The following is a 19081-nucleotide window of genomic DNA, read 5'->3' on the forward strand; positions in this document are numbered from 1 at the left end:
AACAAAAATCCCAACTTGGACTTCCCCACCCCTTCCGATTCTGCGTTCTTTATATTAACAATGTCAGCAATTTGTTACCTTATGTCATACCTTATTGTAACTTTTACATGTTATGTATCTATATTCAATGTATTATGTCACAATTTTTATACCTTTAAAATAAACGTAACATGTTCAATTTCATATTATCTCCTTTTCTCTTTTATCACTTAGTTTACTATTTACTTAATCATAATTGCTAAAGCGTATCATTTCCAAATCATGCACCGTCTTAAGATTCATACAGTTTGTAATACTTTTGCAAGTAGTCTTTAAACTTTTTCCAGTCCACCTCAATTGTTTCTACATCCAAATCTCGGATTCTGCCGGTCAGTTCAGCTATCTCCATGTAGTCCATCAACTGCATCTGCCATTCCTCCAGCGTGGGTAAATCTTGTGTCTTCCAGTTCTTTGCGATGAGTATTCTTGCTGCTGTACTAGCATACATAAACAAAGTTCTGTCCTTCTTTAACACTTTCTGGTCTACCATGCCCAACAGGAAGGCCTCTGGTTTCTTGGGAAAGGTATACCTAAATACCTTTTTCAACTCATTGTAAATCATTTCCCAGAAAGCCTTAACCTTTGGGCATGTCCACCAGAGGTGAAAGAAAGTCCCCTCTGCTTCCTTACACTTCCAACATTTATTGTCAGACAGGTGATGTATCTTAGCTAACTTGACTGGGGTCATGTACCACCGGTATATCATTTTCATAATGTTTTCCTTCAAGGCCGTACTGGCCGTGAATTTCATTCCGGTGTTCCATAACCTTTCCCAGTCTTCAAACATAATGTTGTGTCCAACATCCTGTGCCCATTTAATCATAGCAGATTTAACTGTCTCATCCTGTAAATTCCACATAAGCAGCAAGTTATACATTCTAGATAACAGCTTTGTCTTTGGTTCTAACAATTCTGTCTCTAGTTTCGACTTTTCCACCTGGAAACCAACTTTTTTGTCCATTTTGAAAACCTCTTGAATTTGAGCATAATGTAGCCAATCTCGCACCTTATTTTTTAGTTTGTCCTGGCTCTGCAACTTCCAATTGTCTCCAATTTTTTCAGTCAATTCCCAATATTTCGGCCAATAGGCCTCCATATTGGGTCTTTTTCGGGCCTTGGCCTCCACTGGTGATAGCCACCTCGGAGTTTTACTCTCTAGTAAGTCTTTATATTTCATCCAGACTGCAAAAATTGCTTTTCTGACAATGTGGCTTTTAAACAATTTATGTGCTTTAACCTTGTCGTACCATAGGTATGCGTGCCATCCAAAAGCATTATTAAAACCTTCCAGATCTAGGACATCGGTGTTTTCCAACAAAAACCAATCTTTCAGCCAGCAGAAGGCTGCAGCTTCATAATACAACCTCAAGTCCGGCAGGGCAAACCCCCCTCTTTCTTTCGAATCTGTTAATATTTTAAACTTTATTCGGGGCTTTTTGCCCTGCCAGATAAATCTAGATATATCCTTCTGCCATTTTCCAAAGCAATCCACTCTGTCCACGATCTGTAAGGTTTGAAACAAAAATAACATTTTCGGCAACACATTCATTTTTATAGCTGCAATTCTTCCCAACAAGGAAAGTTTCAATCTTGACCAAATTTCTAAATCCTTTTTAACTTCCAACCAACATTTCTCATAATTATCCTTAAATAAATTCAAATTCTTGGAGGACAAATAGATCCCAAGGTATTTCACTTTTTTAACCACATTCAGTTCTGTTTCTCTCTGAAACCCCTCTGTTTCTGTAATTGTTAAATTTTTGGTCAGAACCTTAGTTTTTTGTTTATTCAACCTAAATCCCGCCACCCGACCAAATTCAGATATAAGTTCGAGAACTCTTTTTGTACTGGATTCTGGCTCCTGCAGTGTCAAAACTAGGTCATCTGCAAAAGCTTTCAGTTTATATTGTTTCACTCCGACCTCTATCCCTTGTACCAACCGGTCCTCTCTGATCATATTCAATAGCACCTCCAGGACTGAAATAAATAACAGAGGGGATAGAGGGCACCCTTGTCGTGTCCCTTTTTCAATTTTAAATTCCTCCGTCACCACATTGTTCACTATTAATTTAGCTTTTTGTTCTGAATAGATTGCATGTAATCCATTCTCAAACCCCCGTCCCACTCCCATCCCTTCCAAGTTCTTCTTCATAAACATCCAAGATATGTTGTCAAATGCTTTCTCCGCATCAATAAAGATTAACACCGCCCTTGTGTTCCTGTTAGTCTGCAAAAGTTCTAAAATGTCAATGATGTTTCTAGTGTTCTCATATAAATGTCTACCAGGGAGAAAGCCAGCTTGGTCTTTATGAATTACTTCATTTAAGACTTTTTTAAGTCTATTTGCCAAAATGTCTGCAAATATTTTGTAATCCACATTTAGGAGTGAGATGGGACGGTAGTTTTTAAGCTGAGTCTTTTCAGATTCTGACTTAGGTATCAATGTGATGAAGGCTTCTTTCCACGTTTCTGGTGCCCTCTTCCCATCCATAATCTGGTTACATACCTCCAACAAAGGTTGTATCAAATAGTCCTTCAGAACCTTGTAATATTTGGAGGTAAGTCCATCCGGGCCTGGAGATTTGCCTAGTTGCATATTCTGAATGGCACCTTCAATTTCCTGTGAGGTTATTGTAGAGTTCAAGATTGATCTTTTATCTTGAGTTATTTTTGATAGTCCATTTATCTTTAAAAATTGATCTATCTCTGATTCTTTCTGGGGCCCCTGTGCATACAGTTCTTTGAAGTATCTGTGGAAGCACCTCCTAATTTCTTCTGGTTTCTGTACGATCCTTCCATCAATCTCTAGATTTGTTATCGTGTTTAGCTTTTGTCTTTTTTTCAGCTGCCAAGCTAGCAGCTTTCCACATTTATTTGCTGATTCAAAAGATCTTTGCTTCATCTGTTTTATTTTCCATTCAATCTCCTGATTAATCAATTTTGAGTATTCTGCTTGGTGGAATTTAATTTCTCTCAGCACCTCCTTGGACTTTGGTTTGGTTCTCAGTTTTTTTTCTCCTTGGTGTATTTTCTCCAATATTTTGTCCTTCTTTCCATTCCAGAGTTTTTTCTTGATTGAATTCTGTTGTATCAGAAACCCTCTCATAAGAGCTTTGCTTGCGTCCCAGATCGTTCTTTTTTCAACTGTAGTATTCAGATTTATCTCAAAATAGTCCTTTAATGTTTTTTGGGCCTTTTTCACAATCTCTTGATCTCTTAGTAGTGTGTCATTCATTCTCCATCTGAAGGAACCGGGTTGAGTTAATCTAAGTTCTATTTTCAAGGCGTTGTGGTCGGAGCATGTTTTTGGGCAGATTTCCACCTTTTTAGTCTTGGGTGCCAGCCCCCTGGAGGTCCAGATTTGGTCGATCCTTGACCAAGACAGGTGGGCCTCAGAGAAAAAAGTTCCTTCTTTACCTAGGGGGTTCTTTGTCCTCCATATGTCGATCAAATCCAGATTGTCAGTCAGTTCGAAAAAAGTTTTGGGCAGTCTGCCGTCTGATGTTAAGTTTTGGTTGTAAGACTTATCCATATGTGTAGACACCACTCCATTCATATCTCCCATCATTATGATGTTAGCATAATCCAGATAGTCCAGCAACGTCTCATGCAGCTTCTTGAAAAATTCTGATTTCCCGTCATTTGGGGCATAAATTCCTAATATCAATATTTTTTCTCCTTGGGTTTGAATTTCAATTGCCAAAATTCTTCCTTGTTCATCCTTAAATAGAAATCTGGGTATCAGGCTCTCCTTAGCGTAGATCACCACTCCTCTTTTCTTTACTTTGTCAGACGAAATAAATTCTTGGCCTAATCTTTTATTTACCAAAACCTTCCTGTGGAGCCTGGTCACATGGGTTTCTTGTAGGCAAATAATGTCCAATTGTTCTTTCTTCAATATGTGAAATAACCTCCTTCTTTTCTCCGGGGAATTTCCGCCATTTATATTCCAACTGAGTAGCCGCAGAGACATCCTGAACTATTCTGCTACACCTAGAGCGGTGTATCTTCTTTCTCCTCTGGTTCCGAAGGTGCAGGTATTGCTCCACCTGGGTTGGGTATAGGCCAATTAGCTGCTGCTTCTTTTTGGAGGTCTTCTCCGTGATCGTGCTGGAACTTTTGTAAGTCCTCTGGTGATCTTATTTTAACCTTCTTCTGTTTGTAAGTGAATGATAGCCCTTGTGGGAACTCCCACCTGTAAGGAATTGTGTTGAGTCTCAGCAACTTAGCCAAATCTGAGTAGGTGGCTCTCAAGTCCAATAACTGTTTAGGAATATCTCGGTAAATTTCCACCCTTTTCTCTTGTATCACAATTGAGTTTTTGAAGTGTAGGCCTAGTATTTTGTCTCTCTCCTCCCTTGATCTCAAAGCTATTAAGCAGTCTCTGGATCTATCTTTTCTTACTAATCTTCCCAACCGAAAAGCCGATACAATTTTGAAATCAATTTCTTCTTTTAAGTCCCAGAACTTTGTAAACTCTGTTGTCAAAAGTCCTTTCAAATCTTCTTGTTCAATTTCTGGGACTGCCCTTAGTCTGAGGTTGGTCTCGCGATTTTTCAATTCCACCAACGAGAGATAGGTTTGTTGGTCCCCTATCTGTTTATGAAGAGGCTTGACTTCCGCTTTAACTTCCTCGACTTCTTTTTTAGCTGATGTTGCAATTTGAACGGCTTCCCCTGCCAGTTTACGATTCTCTTCTGTTGCTCCTTGCAATTTTTCAATTGCTTGGGTATGTTGGGAAACCTGATCTGTCAATTTCTGGATCGAGGATGTTGCTTGGTCAATTTTTGTTGATTGGTTATCAATTTTTTGATTTATTGCTGACAATTGTTCCAAAACTTGTTTCAGTACTGCCTCAGCTCCTCCTGCTGCCATATCTTCCTCTTCAGATTTTTCAGGCTTTTCGGTTTCTACTTTTTGTGTCGCAAGCACAGCTGGAACTGATAATCTACGTCCCTGAGTTAAAGTTGTTTGCAAAAGCTGTGCTTGCTTTTTTGCTTTCTCTTTCTCCTTAGCTTCCTTAGCTTTGGCTGCTCTTGTCTTTCCTGTGCCACTCATCAGTCAACGTTCAAGGTCAAGTGTTGTAATCCCATGGGAAAGGCAAGTCCAGAATTAAAAACAGTCTATTGAGAGAAGGTAAACAGAGAAACTTTCCCAGGCCTCTATATTCCCAATGTCCTCTAGGGGGAGTGCCACCAAAGTTTTAGTAAGAAGAAGGTAACTTTCCGCAATTAAAGTCTCTTTGTTCCAACTTTAAAAACAATTTTAAAAGCAAATTAGTTCCAGCACGCTAAAAGAAAGGTCCTGCAGAGCCCTTTTAAACATATAACAAAGTTCCAGCAAGGTGCCTGCAATTGTATCCACTTCAGCTAGGTGAGCTCAAAATTACACTATCCAGTTACAAAAGTATCTGGAAGCTTGCAACAGTTCCGCAGTTTAAACAACTTTACCCGGCCACCCGGGAATTTGGGGTTAGAGTCTTCCCTTGCCCTTGGGGTGTCCGCTCCAGGTCAATTTTATGCTGTATTTATTCTTTAAAAGTAAAATTCAAATGTGCACGAAAGTCCCGATTTAAAGCTTCAAAGCTTCCCTGTTCACAGCGCTTTCCGCTCTTTAGACCGTCTGCTTTGATCTTGAAAGCAGTGTCGGAAGACGGACTTCCTCTTTCTCGTCTCCCGTTTTTAGCCAAATTTTCCGATTTGATTTGTAGAATCTTAGGTCCTTACTCACGGGTTTGATGTTTCAGCCCGATGTTTCTTGGAAGAAAGGTCAGCGCTCATCCGTGACAGCCGCGCGGCTTCGCCTCCGCAGAAAGAGCGATGAACCCACAGCACCGCTCCCCCTCCTTCACTCCGGAGCCCCTTACGGGGTTCCTTTTGTGATTTCGGGGTCGCTCCAGGTGCCCGCCGGGTCCCACGGCCACGGACTCACTCTGCCCGTGGTTTATCTTGATGGGTTGCCGCTGCGCCGTCGCGAGCAACCCTTTTCTGCGGTGCCCCTCTTCAGAGCTCGAAGAGGTCCGCCATCACGGTTTTGCGCCGCCTCCGGAAGTTCCAGTGCCGCCAGCTCCTCTAGACGGTCCAGAAGGATGTTATGGTTGATGGTGTCAAAGGCCATTGAGAGATCCAGCAGAACTAGGAAACAGCTCTCACTTTTGTCCCTAGCCCACCGGAGATCATCAACCAGCGCAACCAAGGCAGTTTCAGTCCCATGATGAGGCTTGGATCCCAATTAGAAGGGATCCAAATGGTCTGCATCCTCCAGGAGTACCTGGAGTTGTTCAGGAACCACCTGCTCAATCAGCTTGCCCAAGAATGGAAGATTTGAGACTGCAATCCCAACCACTTGCACTGCTAAGCCACAGTTACAACTATGGTTCCACAAAAACAGACAAGGCACAGCTATGGCAAACATTTCCAAACTGTATGATGTTGTGGTGGTGAGAGAGACTAAGGCATGCCTTGAGCAATCAAATTACCATCCTGGACATGAGCCACCTTACTGGATGCATCCATCAGTCTATGTTCCTCAGACTGGGGAGGCCCCATGGAAGACTGACACCCATTCCCACACCCACAAGGGAGGTGTTAGATCACAGGCCCAGGCTTCAGCTGAACCTTCCCCCTACCTGGAGCCCTCCAGAGGTCAACTCCCATCAGCCCCAAGCAGCACAGCCAATTGTCATGGCTGATGGAAGTTGTAGCCCAAAGCATCTCGAGGGCACCAGGCTGGGGAAAGCTGCTACACATAGCTGATCCAGTGGGAAATGTCAAAAGCCCCACCCTTGCCAGGAAAGCACAGTCCTATCCCTGAGCCAAGAGGACAGATTTATTGGGAGTCTGTTGTTACGCACCGTGTGCAGAGTATGGCTTGTGAAGCTGGTTGGCGAGCAGACTTTACCTGTTGCCATCACACACAGACGGAGATGCTTGCAGAGTAAGAAAAATAACAAAGTTGCTTATCATAGGAAGTACATAACTTGGAAATAAATGTTTCTAAACTAACTAGCTAGTCTAGAAAAGACAAAGACAGTGATAATTTTTTCTCTGTGGTCCAAGAGAGAAGTGTAAGGAGGAGGAGGGAGCTCTAAACAGGCTGCAACCTAAGCTGTATCAGTCCAAACTTTGAAGGATAGGGAGGTTAGCACAGAGGTCAAAGGTACAGGAATAGTCTCTTGCTGTTTTAAGCCCATGCAAATCCTTTTCTGCCAGCTGAGTTGCACCCCAATTTCCAACAAAAAATCCCAGAATCAAAAACCAACTGGGCTCTTAATTCGCAGCCCATTGTTCTGTCACATTATCAAAAATATATCTCACATCTTGCTTTGTATGTGAAGCACCATTTGCCTCCCAATTTCCTCTCAGGAAAGCACACAACTCTGCCCCAGATATCCACATTTTGGAAAACACCAATTTATAGCATGCAGTTCTGAACATCAGCGTGGGAGGAGTAAAAAAAAGCACAAGGTGGCTTACCAATCTTCTGACTAAAAATCTTGTCAAAGGTTAATTCACCTCTCTCCTCCAAATACTTCTGCATCACGCTGCGGATACTGAAAGAGAAATCACAGACACACATTACTCCTTGCAACCACACACACAACAAGGAAATGAAGAAAGAGAGGTATAAAAAGTACCTTTAAAAGATAAATATGGTGAACAACAGGCCAAATCAAGTACAAAACCCTGAAGATGTCATCCTGAAGGATTTGGGGTTTTGGTTTTCAATCAGAAATGGATAAATTAAACAGAAAATGTCTGCATGGGATTCACTTTCACATGCATGTATGTGAGTATTAGTGGTTGCTACCTTTTGGAGGCCAGTAGACATATTTGGGATTTTGAGAGCACTTTGCTTGCTCCTCTCCCAACAGATTTGTTGGTGGTTTGGAGGGGATCCCTTTTAAATAATTGTGAGGATCCCTAAGGATCTGTGCCTCAATTCTATGTTTTTGAACCACAGCAGCGCTGGAAACCACCAGATCAGTGAATTCAGATCAGTTATGTCAGTGGAAAAATACATGATTGGTGATTTGATGGCAGTTGGAGGGGGAGACTGTAGGCAAAAATAATTTGCAAATTTCAAATTTCATTGCATATGGCCTTCTCTGGCCTCCCCCACATATCCTGCATTATTCTGACGCCATCTCTCCTCTAACTCCTGTTTTGCCCCACTTTCTCCCACCAGGCCATTCAGCTTTACTCCTGAAATCCCCCCCCCTTTCCCCTTTCTCTAACCTCCATGGTCGGAGGCAGTATGCCTCTGAATATCAGTTGCTGAGAATCGCAATTGTGTAGAGTGCTGTGGGGCTTGCATCCTGCCTGTGGGCTTCCCACTGGGGTATCTGGTTGGCACTGTGAGAACAGGATGCTGGACTAGATGGACACCCACTGGCCTGATCCAGCAGGGCTCTTCTTCTGTAAACATGACTCTGAGAAGCCCACAAACACACACAGCATTAGCAACTGCCCCTTCCTGCTGTTGTTCTGCAGCAACTGGTTTTGAGGAACACTGTCTCCAGTACCAGAGGCAGAATATAACCATCATGACTAGTAGCTGTGAGGAATGGCAGGACCCAGACGAGTGTGCACCAGGGGAAGGGGGCTGCTGGCTGACTCGGGAGAGGGGCCCTGTGAACCAGCCAGGAGGCAAGAGGCAGAGGCAGGAAAACCTTCAGAGTTGGAGGGTAGAGTTCAGGATGGGTTGGTAGACGAGGAGGAAGAGGCAGGTCAGGCAAGTGAAGGGCCAAATGCTTCCCCACCCTCTCCCAGAACCAGGAGGAGATTGAAGAGGGAAGAACAGAGGCAGTTCTTATGCAGCTGTAGTCTCCACCTGTGTGCATGCAGCCCAACAGGGAAGGTGCATGTGACGGACAGCAGAGTGAGACCAGGATCTGGGGATGCAGTGCCTCAGAATTCCACCAGGGGGCTTGAGCCTCTCTCTGATTGGCCACCAAGCCAGAGGGGGTGGAGACAGCACTTTGGGAGGGATAATAAAAGGAGTTGTTTCTGAGAGATGGAGATGGAGGAATTTGGTTCTGATCAGTGTGTGGAACATCTACCCTAAGGAAAATATCTACAGCTAGAGAAAAGAGCCTCTGAGCTTAGGCTGGAAGACAATGTTGTGTGTATTGGGAGAGTATTCAGACAGGAGTGAATTGGAGGGCTGAGCATGAGCCAGGAGAAGTAGAAGCTGTCTCCTTGGGTCTCCTTCCAGTCAGGAGAGGAAACATCTTCTAGAAAGAAAAGAAGAACCTAAGTCCAGTTAAGCGGGGTGTGGGGATCCCCTGGGTCTGTTGTATTATTTGAAGCACCTCAGGGGTGTGACTGTTAAAAGGTTGGGTAACTGACAGAAAGTACCACCTGGTTTAAGAACCAAAGTATTAAGATGTAACACTATGACGAACACACAGTGTCCCCGGACGTTTGATAGTCTATTGATCCCTGTGCCACCACTGTGCTCGCTTCCCCGCTGCCACCAACCCGTTACTCTCGGGTACACACTGAGTTCAGACAGTTTTTAAAATTGAATCAAATAACCAAGTTTATTTTATACGCATTAACAAGTTTATGGTTTCAGATAATTTTTCTTGTCAGTCTCTTAACCTTAGTTTCTTTACGGCCTATACCTTCCTAATACCTTCTGACTGATTATCCCAACTGTTTAACTGACTCCTTGTTATGTACTGAGTTGAATAGGATCCAAACTGCAGCAGTCTGATTGGTCCTAGAACAATAGGATCCAAAAGGCAGCAGTCTGATTGGTCCTAGAACAATAGGATTCAGAATGCAGCAGTCTGATTGGTCCTAGAACAATGCAGCAGTATGATTGGTTGGCAGGAACTACCCAATCATGCCCCAGATAGAAGTGAATCCACAACCTGATTGGCTTACAGTAGAATTCCGGAATTAGCCAATCATGTGCAGCCCATTGTGTAAATAATGTATATAAAGCAGATACTTCGAGGGGACTTTCATTCATTCCTCCTCACCACTATGAGCTGAATAAAGAGCAGGAAATCACTTCGTGACTCTGAGTATATTTCACTGGCGACGAAGGTGGGATCCCGCTGAGCTGACTGCCACACACAGCACCGCAGCACCGCCACCTGCCGCACCGCTGCCTCGCACCGTGTATCCAGGCTTCAGCTCCGGGACACAAGGAACTCAGAATGGCAACCGACAACAGCTTCTCGCCATTCAACCCAGCATCTGGAGACTGGGAAGCGTACGCCTCCCGTTTCACCTTCCTCCTAGAAGCCAAAGGGGTCACCGACGAAGAAGACGCCAAGAAGAGGGCGATATTCTTCAGCGTCTGCGGGGAGGAGACGTTTGAAATCGCCCGGGCTCTCCTTGCGCCTGAAGACGTCGCTACTGTTCCATACAAAACAATAATGGAACAGCTGAAGGGGCACTTTTCGCCGCAGCCCTCAGTGGTGGCTCGTCGAAATGCCTTCTACGCAAAGCGGCAAGCCCCTGGGGAAACCATAACTGGGTTTGTGACCTCTCTCCGCCAAGCCGCCCGGTTCTGCAACTTCTCAGAGCTGGAGAACATGCTTCGTGACCGCCTCGTCGGTGGCCTGAAGGATGAGAAGCTGCAACGACGCCTCTACGCTAAGAAGGACCTAACGTTCCAGGTCGCTCTGGAGGAGGCCCTGGCAACGGAAGCTGCCGAGAGGTCGACGCAAGAGGCACGGCCGAGCCAGCTGTCCCAACCGAGGGTCCACCACGAAGACCTCACCGACGACTCAGGATCCGACAGGAAGGAGGTGCACCGAGTACAGCAGCGCACTCAAGCAGCCCACATACCACAGCTGCCTCGACGAGAAGGAGGGAACTGCGCAAGCTGTGGAGAAAGTCACGAGAGGAGGACCTGCCGTTTCCGCAACGCAGAGTGCAGGCAGTGCAGAAAATTGGGACACATCGCCCGGGTGTGTCGGGCTCGGCCCACCCGACGCCAGGCATCAGATGACCAATCCAAGAGCCCCAGGTCCCGGGGCCCAACGCACCAAGGCAACTCGACAGAGCTCACGGACTTCCAGGTATACCAGTTGCCCCACCCCAACGTAGAGAAAATTTATGTTGACGTACAGATAGAGGGGGCCCCATGCCGCATGGAGCTTGACACGGGTTCAACTCTATCCATAATCTCGGCAAGGACCTTAAGGAAACTGTGTCCTACTGGGGGTCCCAAACTCAGGCCGGCCCCATTCACCCTCCGGGACTTCCAAAAACGTAAGGTCCCCACAATGGGGGTGGGGACCTTCAGGGTGCAATACCGAGGGCGGACGCGGCAACTGGACTTGCTTGTGGTCAAGGGCCCCTACATTAGCTTACTGGGATTGGCATGGTTTGGACCACTGGGGCTAGCCGTCACCGGGGTGAACCACACAAGCTTACAAGTGGACGTGGACGCCATATGCAAGGAATTTCCGGGGGTTTTCGATGGGAAATTGGGACAGTATACGGGCCCCCCCATTGCTCTACAGCTTGACCCCGCAGTACGACCGGTCAGGCTCAAGGCCCGCCGGGTCCCGTTCGCCCTGAAACCCCGTATAGACGAGGAATTGGACCGGCTCGTGGAGCAAGGAGTGCTGGAGCCGGTGCCTAATGCCCCCTGGGAAACCCCAATCGTCACGCCCGTCAAGCCTAATGGTTCGGTCCGCATCTGCGCAGACTACAAATGTACCATAAACAAGGCCCTCACGGCCCATGCATACCCAGTGCCAGTGGTCAGCCATGTTCTTGCCACCCTGGCTGGGTCGAAAATTTTTGGCAAGCTGGACTTGGCCCAAGCATATCAACAGCTGCCAGTAGATGAGGCCACAGCAGAGGCACAGACGATTGTGACGCACAGAGGAGCATTCAGGGTAAAGCGGCTGCAATTCGGTGTCAGCGTGGCACCAGGCATATTCCAGAATCTAATGGACTCTCTACTTAAAGGGATTCCTGGCATAACCCCCTTCTTCGATGATGTGTTGATTGCCGGGCCCACACCAGAGGAGTTTGAGGACCGCCTCCACACCGTTCTGCACCGTTTCCAGACGGCGGGTCTCAAGGTGAAGCGGGAAAAATGTCTACTAGGAGTGCCTCAGGTGGACTTTCTGGGATTTATGGTGGACGCAGAAGGGGTCCACCCGACTGGGGACAAGGTAGGGGCCATTTGTGATGCCCCAGCACCCAAGAACAAGACTGAACTTCAGGCCTTCTTGGGACTATTGAACTTTTACCATTCCTTCCTTCCCCACAAGGCGGCGGTAGCGGAGCCCCTACACAGACTCCTGGACAAGCGGGCCCCTTGGGTGTGGGGCCAGCGCCAGGAGGCCGCATTCCAGGCAGTCAAGGACTTGCTTGTCTCAAACTCGGTCTTGGCACACTTCGACGAGAGGCTGCCGGTGGTGCTAGCATGCGATGCCTCGCCCTATGGAATTGGCGCTGTCCTGGGACACCAACTCCCGGATGGAAGAGAGGTACCGGTGGCATACTTTTCCCAGACACTCAACGCAACCAAGCGGAACTACTCGCAAATCGACAAGGAGGGTCTGGCAATCGTGAAGGGAGTAAAAAAATTCCATGATTTCTTGTACGGGCGGCCCTTCACCGTGGTGACTGACCACAAGCCGTTGCTTGGCTTATTTGCCCCTGAAAAGCAGACCCCCCAAGTGCTGTCTCCTCGCGTCCTCAGGTGGTCAATTTTCCTTGCCAGCTACCAGTATGCACTGATTCACCGTCCGGGGAAGGCGATGGGCCATGCGGACGCCCTCAGCAGGCTACCACTACCGGAAACAGGCCCCGACCCAGCACCTGCACAAGAGGTTATGAGCCTGGAGCTGCTTCCCGACCGCCCCATTCAGGCACAAGAAGTTGCACACCATTCCAAGAAAGATAGGGTCATCTCCCGGGTCCTGGACTGGGTGTGGAGGGGATGGCCCAGCAGCAGCCCCGGGCCAGAATTCGCCGGCTACACAACCCGCAAACATGAACTGTCGGCCCACAAGGGGTGCCTGTTATGGGGAAGCAGGGTCGTTGTTCCCCAGCCCCTCCGCAAAAGGGTCCTCACAGCCCTACACGAGACACACCCAGGGGTAGTTAGAATGAAGGCCCTTGCCAGGAGTTATGTGTGGTGGCCGGGGATCGACGGAGAGATAGAGGCCTGGGTCAAACACTGCCAGGCCTGCCAAGAATCCCGCCCAGATCCCCCAAGGGCCCCAGTCCAGTCCTGGGAGTCCGCCCGAGCACCATGGTCACGCCTGCATGTGGACTTCGCTGGCCCCTTTCAGGGGAAAACATTCTTCATAGTGGTGGACTCCTACACCAAATGGCTGGAAGTCGCACTGGTACCGTCCACTTCTACGTCCGCAGCCATCCGGGTACTACGCAGGCTGTTTGCAACCCACGGGCTCCCTGACACTCTCGTCTCAGACAACGGGACTGCATTTACGTCAGGAGAATTCCAAACCTTCACAGCGCAGAACGCCATCCGCCACATCCGTTCGGCGCCATTCCATCCTGCCACCAATGGCCAAGCAGAACGCATGGTGCGGACCACCAAGGACACCCTTCGCCGCATGACGCAAGGGGATTGGGAGTACCGCCTTGCCACATTCCTTCTAGCACAGCACAGCACCCCCAGCTCAACGACTGGCCGGAGCCCCGCTGAACTACTAATGGGTCGGCGCCTTGCAATCAGATTGGACCGCCTTCACCCCGATAGAGCTCAGGATGAGGTAGTGGTGGGGGAAGGCAGGAACCCCCGGACCTTCGAGGCCCAGGACCCAGTGTACGCAAAGAATTTTGGGGCAGGCCCAGCATGGGTACCCACCACAGTCACCAGGGTCACTGGCCCCGTGTCGTACGAGGTGCTAACAGATGGGGGGGCAATGCTGGCGCCGCCACTGCGACCAGATACGGCGACGATTCCCGGGAGAAAACCAGGAGGAGGAAAGGTCAGAGGAGTCCCAAGGGAACAGAGGGGCAGTGAGGCCCATAGAGCACGAGGGGCCAGCAGGAGAGGCAGAATCAGTAAATACAGAGAGGACCTGCGAGGCCGAAAGGACACCGGAACCAGAACCACGACTGAGCGAGCCGGTTGCGCCAGACCAAATAGCCCCATCACAGCCAGCATCCTTGGAACACGAGCCAGAACCTGAACCCCGGACCAGGGAACACCCCAGGCCGCAACGCACACGTAGGCCGCCGGCGTACCTTGAGGACTATGAATGCGACCTCCCGGGCAGGACTGGAACTTAGAGGGGAGGGGTGTTATGTACTGAGTTGAATAGGATCCAAACTGCAGCAGTCTGATTGGTCCTAGAACAATAGGATCCAAAAGGCAGCAGTCTGATTGGTCCTAGAACAATAGGATTCAGAATGCAGCAGTCTGATTGGTCCTAGAACAATGCAGCAGTATGATTGGTTGGCAGGAACTACCCAATCATGCCCCAGATAGAAGTGGATCCACAACCTGATTGGCTTACAGTAGAATTCCGGAATTAGCCAATCATGTGCAGCCCATTGTGTAAATAATGTATATAAAGCAGATACTTTGAGGGGACTTTCATTCATTCCTCCTCACCACTATGAGCTGAATAAAGAGCATGAAATCACTTCGCGACTCTGAGTATATTTCACTCCTCTTAACAGATTCTCTCACTCTCTCACACCAGACTTGCCCAACCCACCGACTTATCCTCCCTCTCTCTTCTCTAACTCCAGACTCACTTCTTAACAACTCTAACTCCTCCCCTTGAGTTCCTATTGGTTAATCATTTTACACTTAGTTAACCCTTTCCTTATGACCCAGTATGATGTCACACACCTAGGAGGGCAAACGCCACAAACACAACAACTGAGTTAAGGAACTGAAGTGAAATAACTGAAAATAAGCTGAGCATTTACCATCTAGTCTAGAAACCTGTAACATCTACCTGAAACGTAATAACTGAACATAAGCAACTGAAGTTTAAAAGAAGCTGTGCTTGATTAGAAGCCTGTCACATCCATTAGTTTTAATATAATTATTAAGTTAATCATTTTCTGAAAGAACATTGCTTCCTGATATAACCTTTGTTTTATCCACTTTGTTCTGTAAAATAAATCTTTCTTTGTTCAACTTTTGCCTGAGTTTCCAAGTTCCTAAGAATTCCTTCACACAAAATCCAAGAGATAACCTTTGGTGGTTAGAAATATACTTATAAGAATCATACAGAAGTGGGGGATTCTTCACAGTGCATAAACTGGTGGAGGGGGTGGGTATGTAGAAATGACTATGTGTCAATTTTGTACTCCTTTGGCTGGCGAGGGCCCTTGACAGTAGCCAGCAAGAGCCTTATCCTCCATGAATTTGCCCAGTCCCCTTATAAAGCCATCTGAGTTGGTAGCTATCAATAACTGTTGTGGGAATAAAGGTCACAGTTTTACTATGTCCCTCATTTTGCCTGTCATGAATCTCTCCATATTCAGCTTCAGTGGATCTCTCAGTTGGGCTCTTGTGTTACAAGAGAGGAAGAAAACCATCTCTCTATTGAACTTTCTTCACACAATGCATAATTTTATATACAGTACCTCTAAACCACTCGCTAAAGTAAAATGTTCCAAACACTGTAACTTTTCTTCACAGGGAAGTTGCTCCTTGCCCTTGATCATTTGGGTTGCCCTCTTCCTGCTAAGATCCCCACCTCTCACAGCAAGTATTTCTGCAAGCTCATGTTTAAATGCCATCAGCAGAAACGGTTCTTTGCCTTTGTATGAGTGACCAGATGTGAGGATTGGTTTGTCTTACAAATGAGTTGTGGTTCATTTGCTTATGCAGAGTGTGCAAGTGTGATGAGAGTCCCCCTGTTTTTCATACACACACACACACACACACACATATATATATATATATATATATATATATATATATATATATATATACACACCCCGCCTATCCGGCTGGGTTTACCCAGCCCATCTAGGCAGCTCCAAACAGATTAAAAACAGAATAAAACATCAAACATTAAAAACTTCCCTAAACAGGGCTGCCGCCTTCAGATGTCTTCTAAAAGATAGTTGTTTATTTCCTTGACATCTGATGGGAGGGTATTCCACAGGTCAGGCACCACTACTGAGAAGGCCCTCTGCCTGGTTCCCTGTAGCCTCACTTCTTGCAGTGAGGGAACCACCAGAAGGCCCTTGGAGCTGGACCTCAGTGTCTGGGCAGAACGATGGGGGTGGAAAACACAAGGGCAGACTAGGACCAGCTTGAGAAGGTTTGATCTTCTGCCTCCCCAACTCAGTAGGAAACATGAGGCAGCTAGGACTTGGCCATGTTTTGCAACTACAGGAAGTCTTTAAGGGAGAGGAGACTTTAAAGCTAAGCTAGGCCTCCACGGTCTGAGGCAGAAATACCCTAAGCAGTCTCAAAACGGCTAACATTCTCCTTTCCCTTCCTCCCCAACAACAAACACTCTGTGAGGTGAGTGGGGCTAAGAGACTTCTGAGAAGTGTGACTAGCCCAAGGTCACCCAGCAGCTGCATGTGGAGGAGCGGAGACGCGAACCCGGTTCCCCAGATTACGAGTCCACCGCTCTTAACCACTACACCACACTGAGAACAGGATGTTGGGCGAGACGTGCCCCTTTGGGTCTGATCCAGCAGGCTCTTCTTGTGTTCTTAAGAAATGGAGAGGTGCTTCTTCCCAAAGGGAACACAAGACCTGCCATTTGTTCAAATAAATGAGGATTGCCACATTAGTCACATGTGGAGATAGTAGGAATGAATCATCCCTGCATATTTCAGTGGGGGCTGAAAGAAGATGCTGAGGAAAGGACTTTGTAAGGAGATAGGGAGGAATCAGTACAGGTCTGTAAAAATTGTACTGGAGACCATGAGAATATCTTGCACACAGAAAACCACACTAGCAAGGACCTGTTTGCATTTCTTAGGCACTGCTGGACAGAAAGCCAAATCTTAAGACATTTGCTTCTACTTGGACAAACAACCAGGCCTGCCTGTAGCCTGGCCCTGGTCAAAGCCTGGCAGGCAGCTTGTCAAAGCAGCAGAACAGCCCTCTGTGCACAGCTGGGACTGCTTCCTAGTTCTGCTGGAAGGCAGCCAGACCACCTGCTGCTGCTGCTGCTGCTGCTGCTGCTGCTGCTGCTGCTGCTGCCATGCTAAGATGTCTACCTACCAAGGAAGGCATCCCAAAAGAGGGGCTGGAGGGGAGAAGCGATTTCCCACCCAAAGAACCCCAGCAGCTGAAAATGAGTGTCGCTTTACCAGCTTCCTGCCCTTTCTTTTGAGCAACAGCCACTTTCTTCTGTCACCTTGTGACTGCAGTTATTTTGGCATCTGCTGTGCTCTGTGCATCAGGACAAATAAAGCACATTGGGGTTAGGTGTGCCAGGCTTTTAATGAGTGAGGTGCAAGTTGGCACTGGTGCCCTGCCTTGCAAATTAGCATCACAAAAGTATAACCGGATCGCAAAACATTTTATTCAAGTTGTTAGTAGCACGTCAAAGGAACCAGGTCTCTTTCTGTTTACACATGCTTCCAAGCTGGTTGCCTAGAGGAGATTCTTACTCACCACAGATGATCAGGCAAGAGATGGTTTGTAAGTCTGGCTCCACCTCCTTGACAATGCCTGCTCATAGCACAACCTCCAACACAACCTCCAAGCTAGATACACCAAAGGCCATCCAGTTCAACACATCCAGTTCATACCAGAAACAAGCCAGTTTCTTTGAAACAAGAAGAAATTGCTGAGCCTTTTGTAAATGTGTCCACCTATACAATGCTCTATACTCATAGCTGAAAGCATTTCTCTGGGAAAGGCCTTCCAAAACTCTCATTTTATGTAATTAGTCTCATAAAGTTCATTCATTATTTTGAAGTGAAAAAAAGTAATGTCAACACTGCTAGCAACAGCTTTCCAGAGATTCTGGAAGAGAGGGAGCGGGGTGAGTGACTTTTTTTTTTTTTTAAGCAACCCTTTAACCACAGGTTAAAGGTTGACAGGAACCCAACAGCTGTAGCTCCTATCCCATACACCAGCAAAACCAAGAAGGCCTGCCCTGCAGATTTATATATTTTGAAAGTGTTCACCTTCCGTTCTCACTGACCAGGCAAACTTTCCCATCTTTCAAACCCTGTGACTGTTCTTGTTTTCCTCCAAACCATCCTCTGATCAACAAGTTGTGCCCCATCCTCATTCATAATGCATGAGAAAGAGAGTCAATTAATATATCTAAAGGTAAAGGTAAAGGTACCCCTGCCCGTACGGGCCAGTCTTGACAGACTCTAGGATTGTGCGCTTATCTCACTCTAGAGGCCGGGAGCCAGCGCTGTCCGCAGACACTTCCGGGTCATGTGGCCAGCATGACGAAGCTGCTCTGGCAAGCCAGCACCAGCGCAGCACACGGAAATGCCGTTTACCTTCCCGCTATAAAGCGGTACTTATTTATCTACTTGCACTTAAGGGTGCTTTCGAACTGCTAGGTGGGCAGGAGCTGGGACCGAACGACGGGAGCTCACCCTGCCGTGGGGATTCGAACCGCCGACCATGCGATCGGCAAGTCCTAGGCGCTGAGGTTTTACCCACAGCGCCACCTGCGTCCCTAATTAATATATCTACTCTTCTTTAAAACAGCAAAGAGGCAGCGCAGAAGAGCTCTTAAGTGCTTAAGCCTGAGATCATGAGGTACCCCAGGAGAACGTGATGGAGGCTGTGTCTGTGGAAAAGAGGCTCACACTAGTGATGTTAAATTCTTGAGAATAATCTTTTGGAGAACATTCTCGAGAATATTCTCGATTAATGAGAATATTAGATAATTTTCAATTAAAATAGGAGAATATTCATTTAATGCATTTAATGCTTCTAATAGGTCTAACACTTAATAACTGTTCTGGTGACTAAAACACAGCTTGATAAACAAAACTATATGCATACGTAGAAAAAAAAGTCATTAACATTAAATATATTATCGTTATATGATAATATATTTCAGTATGTCAAATATAAATGGCACCTTGTACCAATGAATGGCACTGCAAAAATCAGTTAC

The 19081-nt window shown here is 46.8% G+C and overlaps 1 protein-coding gene across 4 annotated transcripts in view; it reads right to left on the reverse strand.

The window, feature by feature from the left end:
• The window catches only part of LOC128400774 (beta-adrenergic receptor kinase 2), a 146036-nt gene that overhangs the window by 96766 nt on the left and 30189 nt on the right, over positions 1-19081 (reverse strand). For 3 of the 4 annotated variants that reach the window (XM_053363252.1, XM_053363254.1, XM_053363253.1), the window contains exon 2: positions 7515-7591. In XM_053363252.1, the coding sequence (XP_053219227.1) occupies positions 7515-7591 (77 nt within the window). Of the gene's footprint in view, positions 1-7514; positions 7595-19081 lie in introns of those variants that run through there. The other variant, XM_053363255.1, reaches the window with a different exon arrangement.

The sequence above is a fragment of the Podarcis raffonei genome, chromosome 13 (assembly GCF_027172205.1).
Source record: "Podarcis raffonei isolate rPodRaf1 chromosome 13, rPodRaf1.pri, whole genome shotgun sequence".
In the NCBI taxonomy this organism is placed as follows: domain Eukaryota; kingdom Metazoa; phylum Chordata; class Lepidosauria; order Squamata; family Lacertidae; genus Podarcis; species Podarcis raffonei.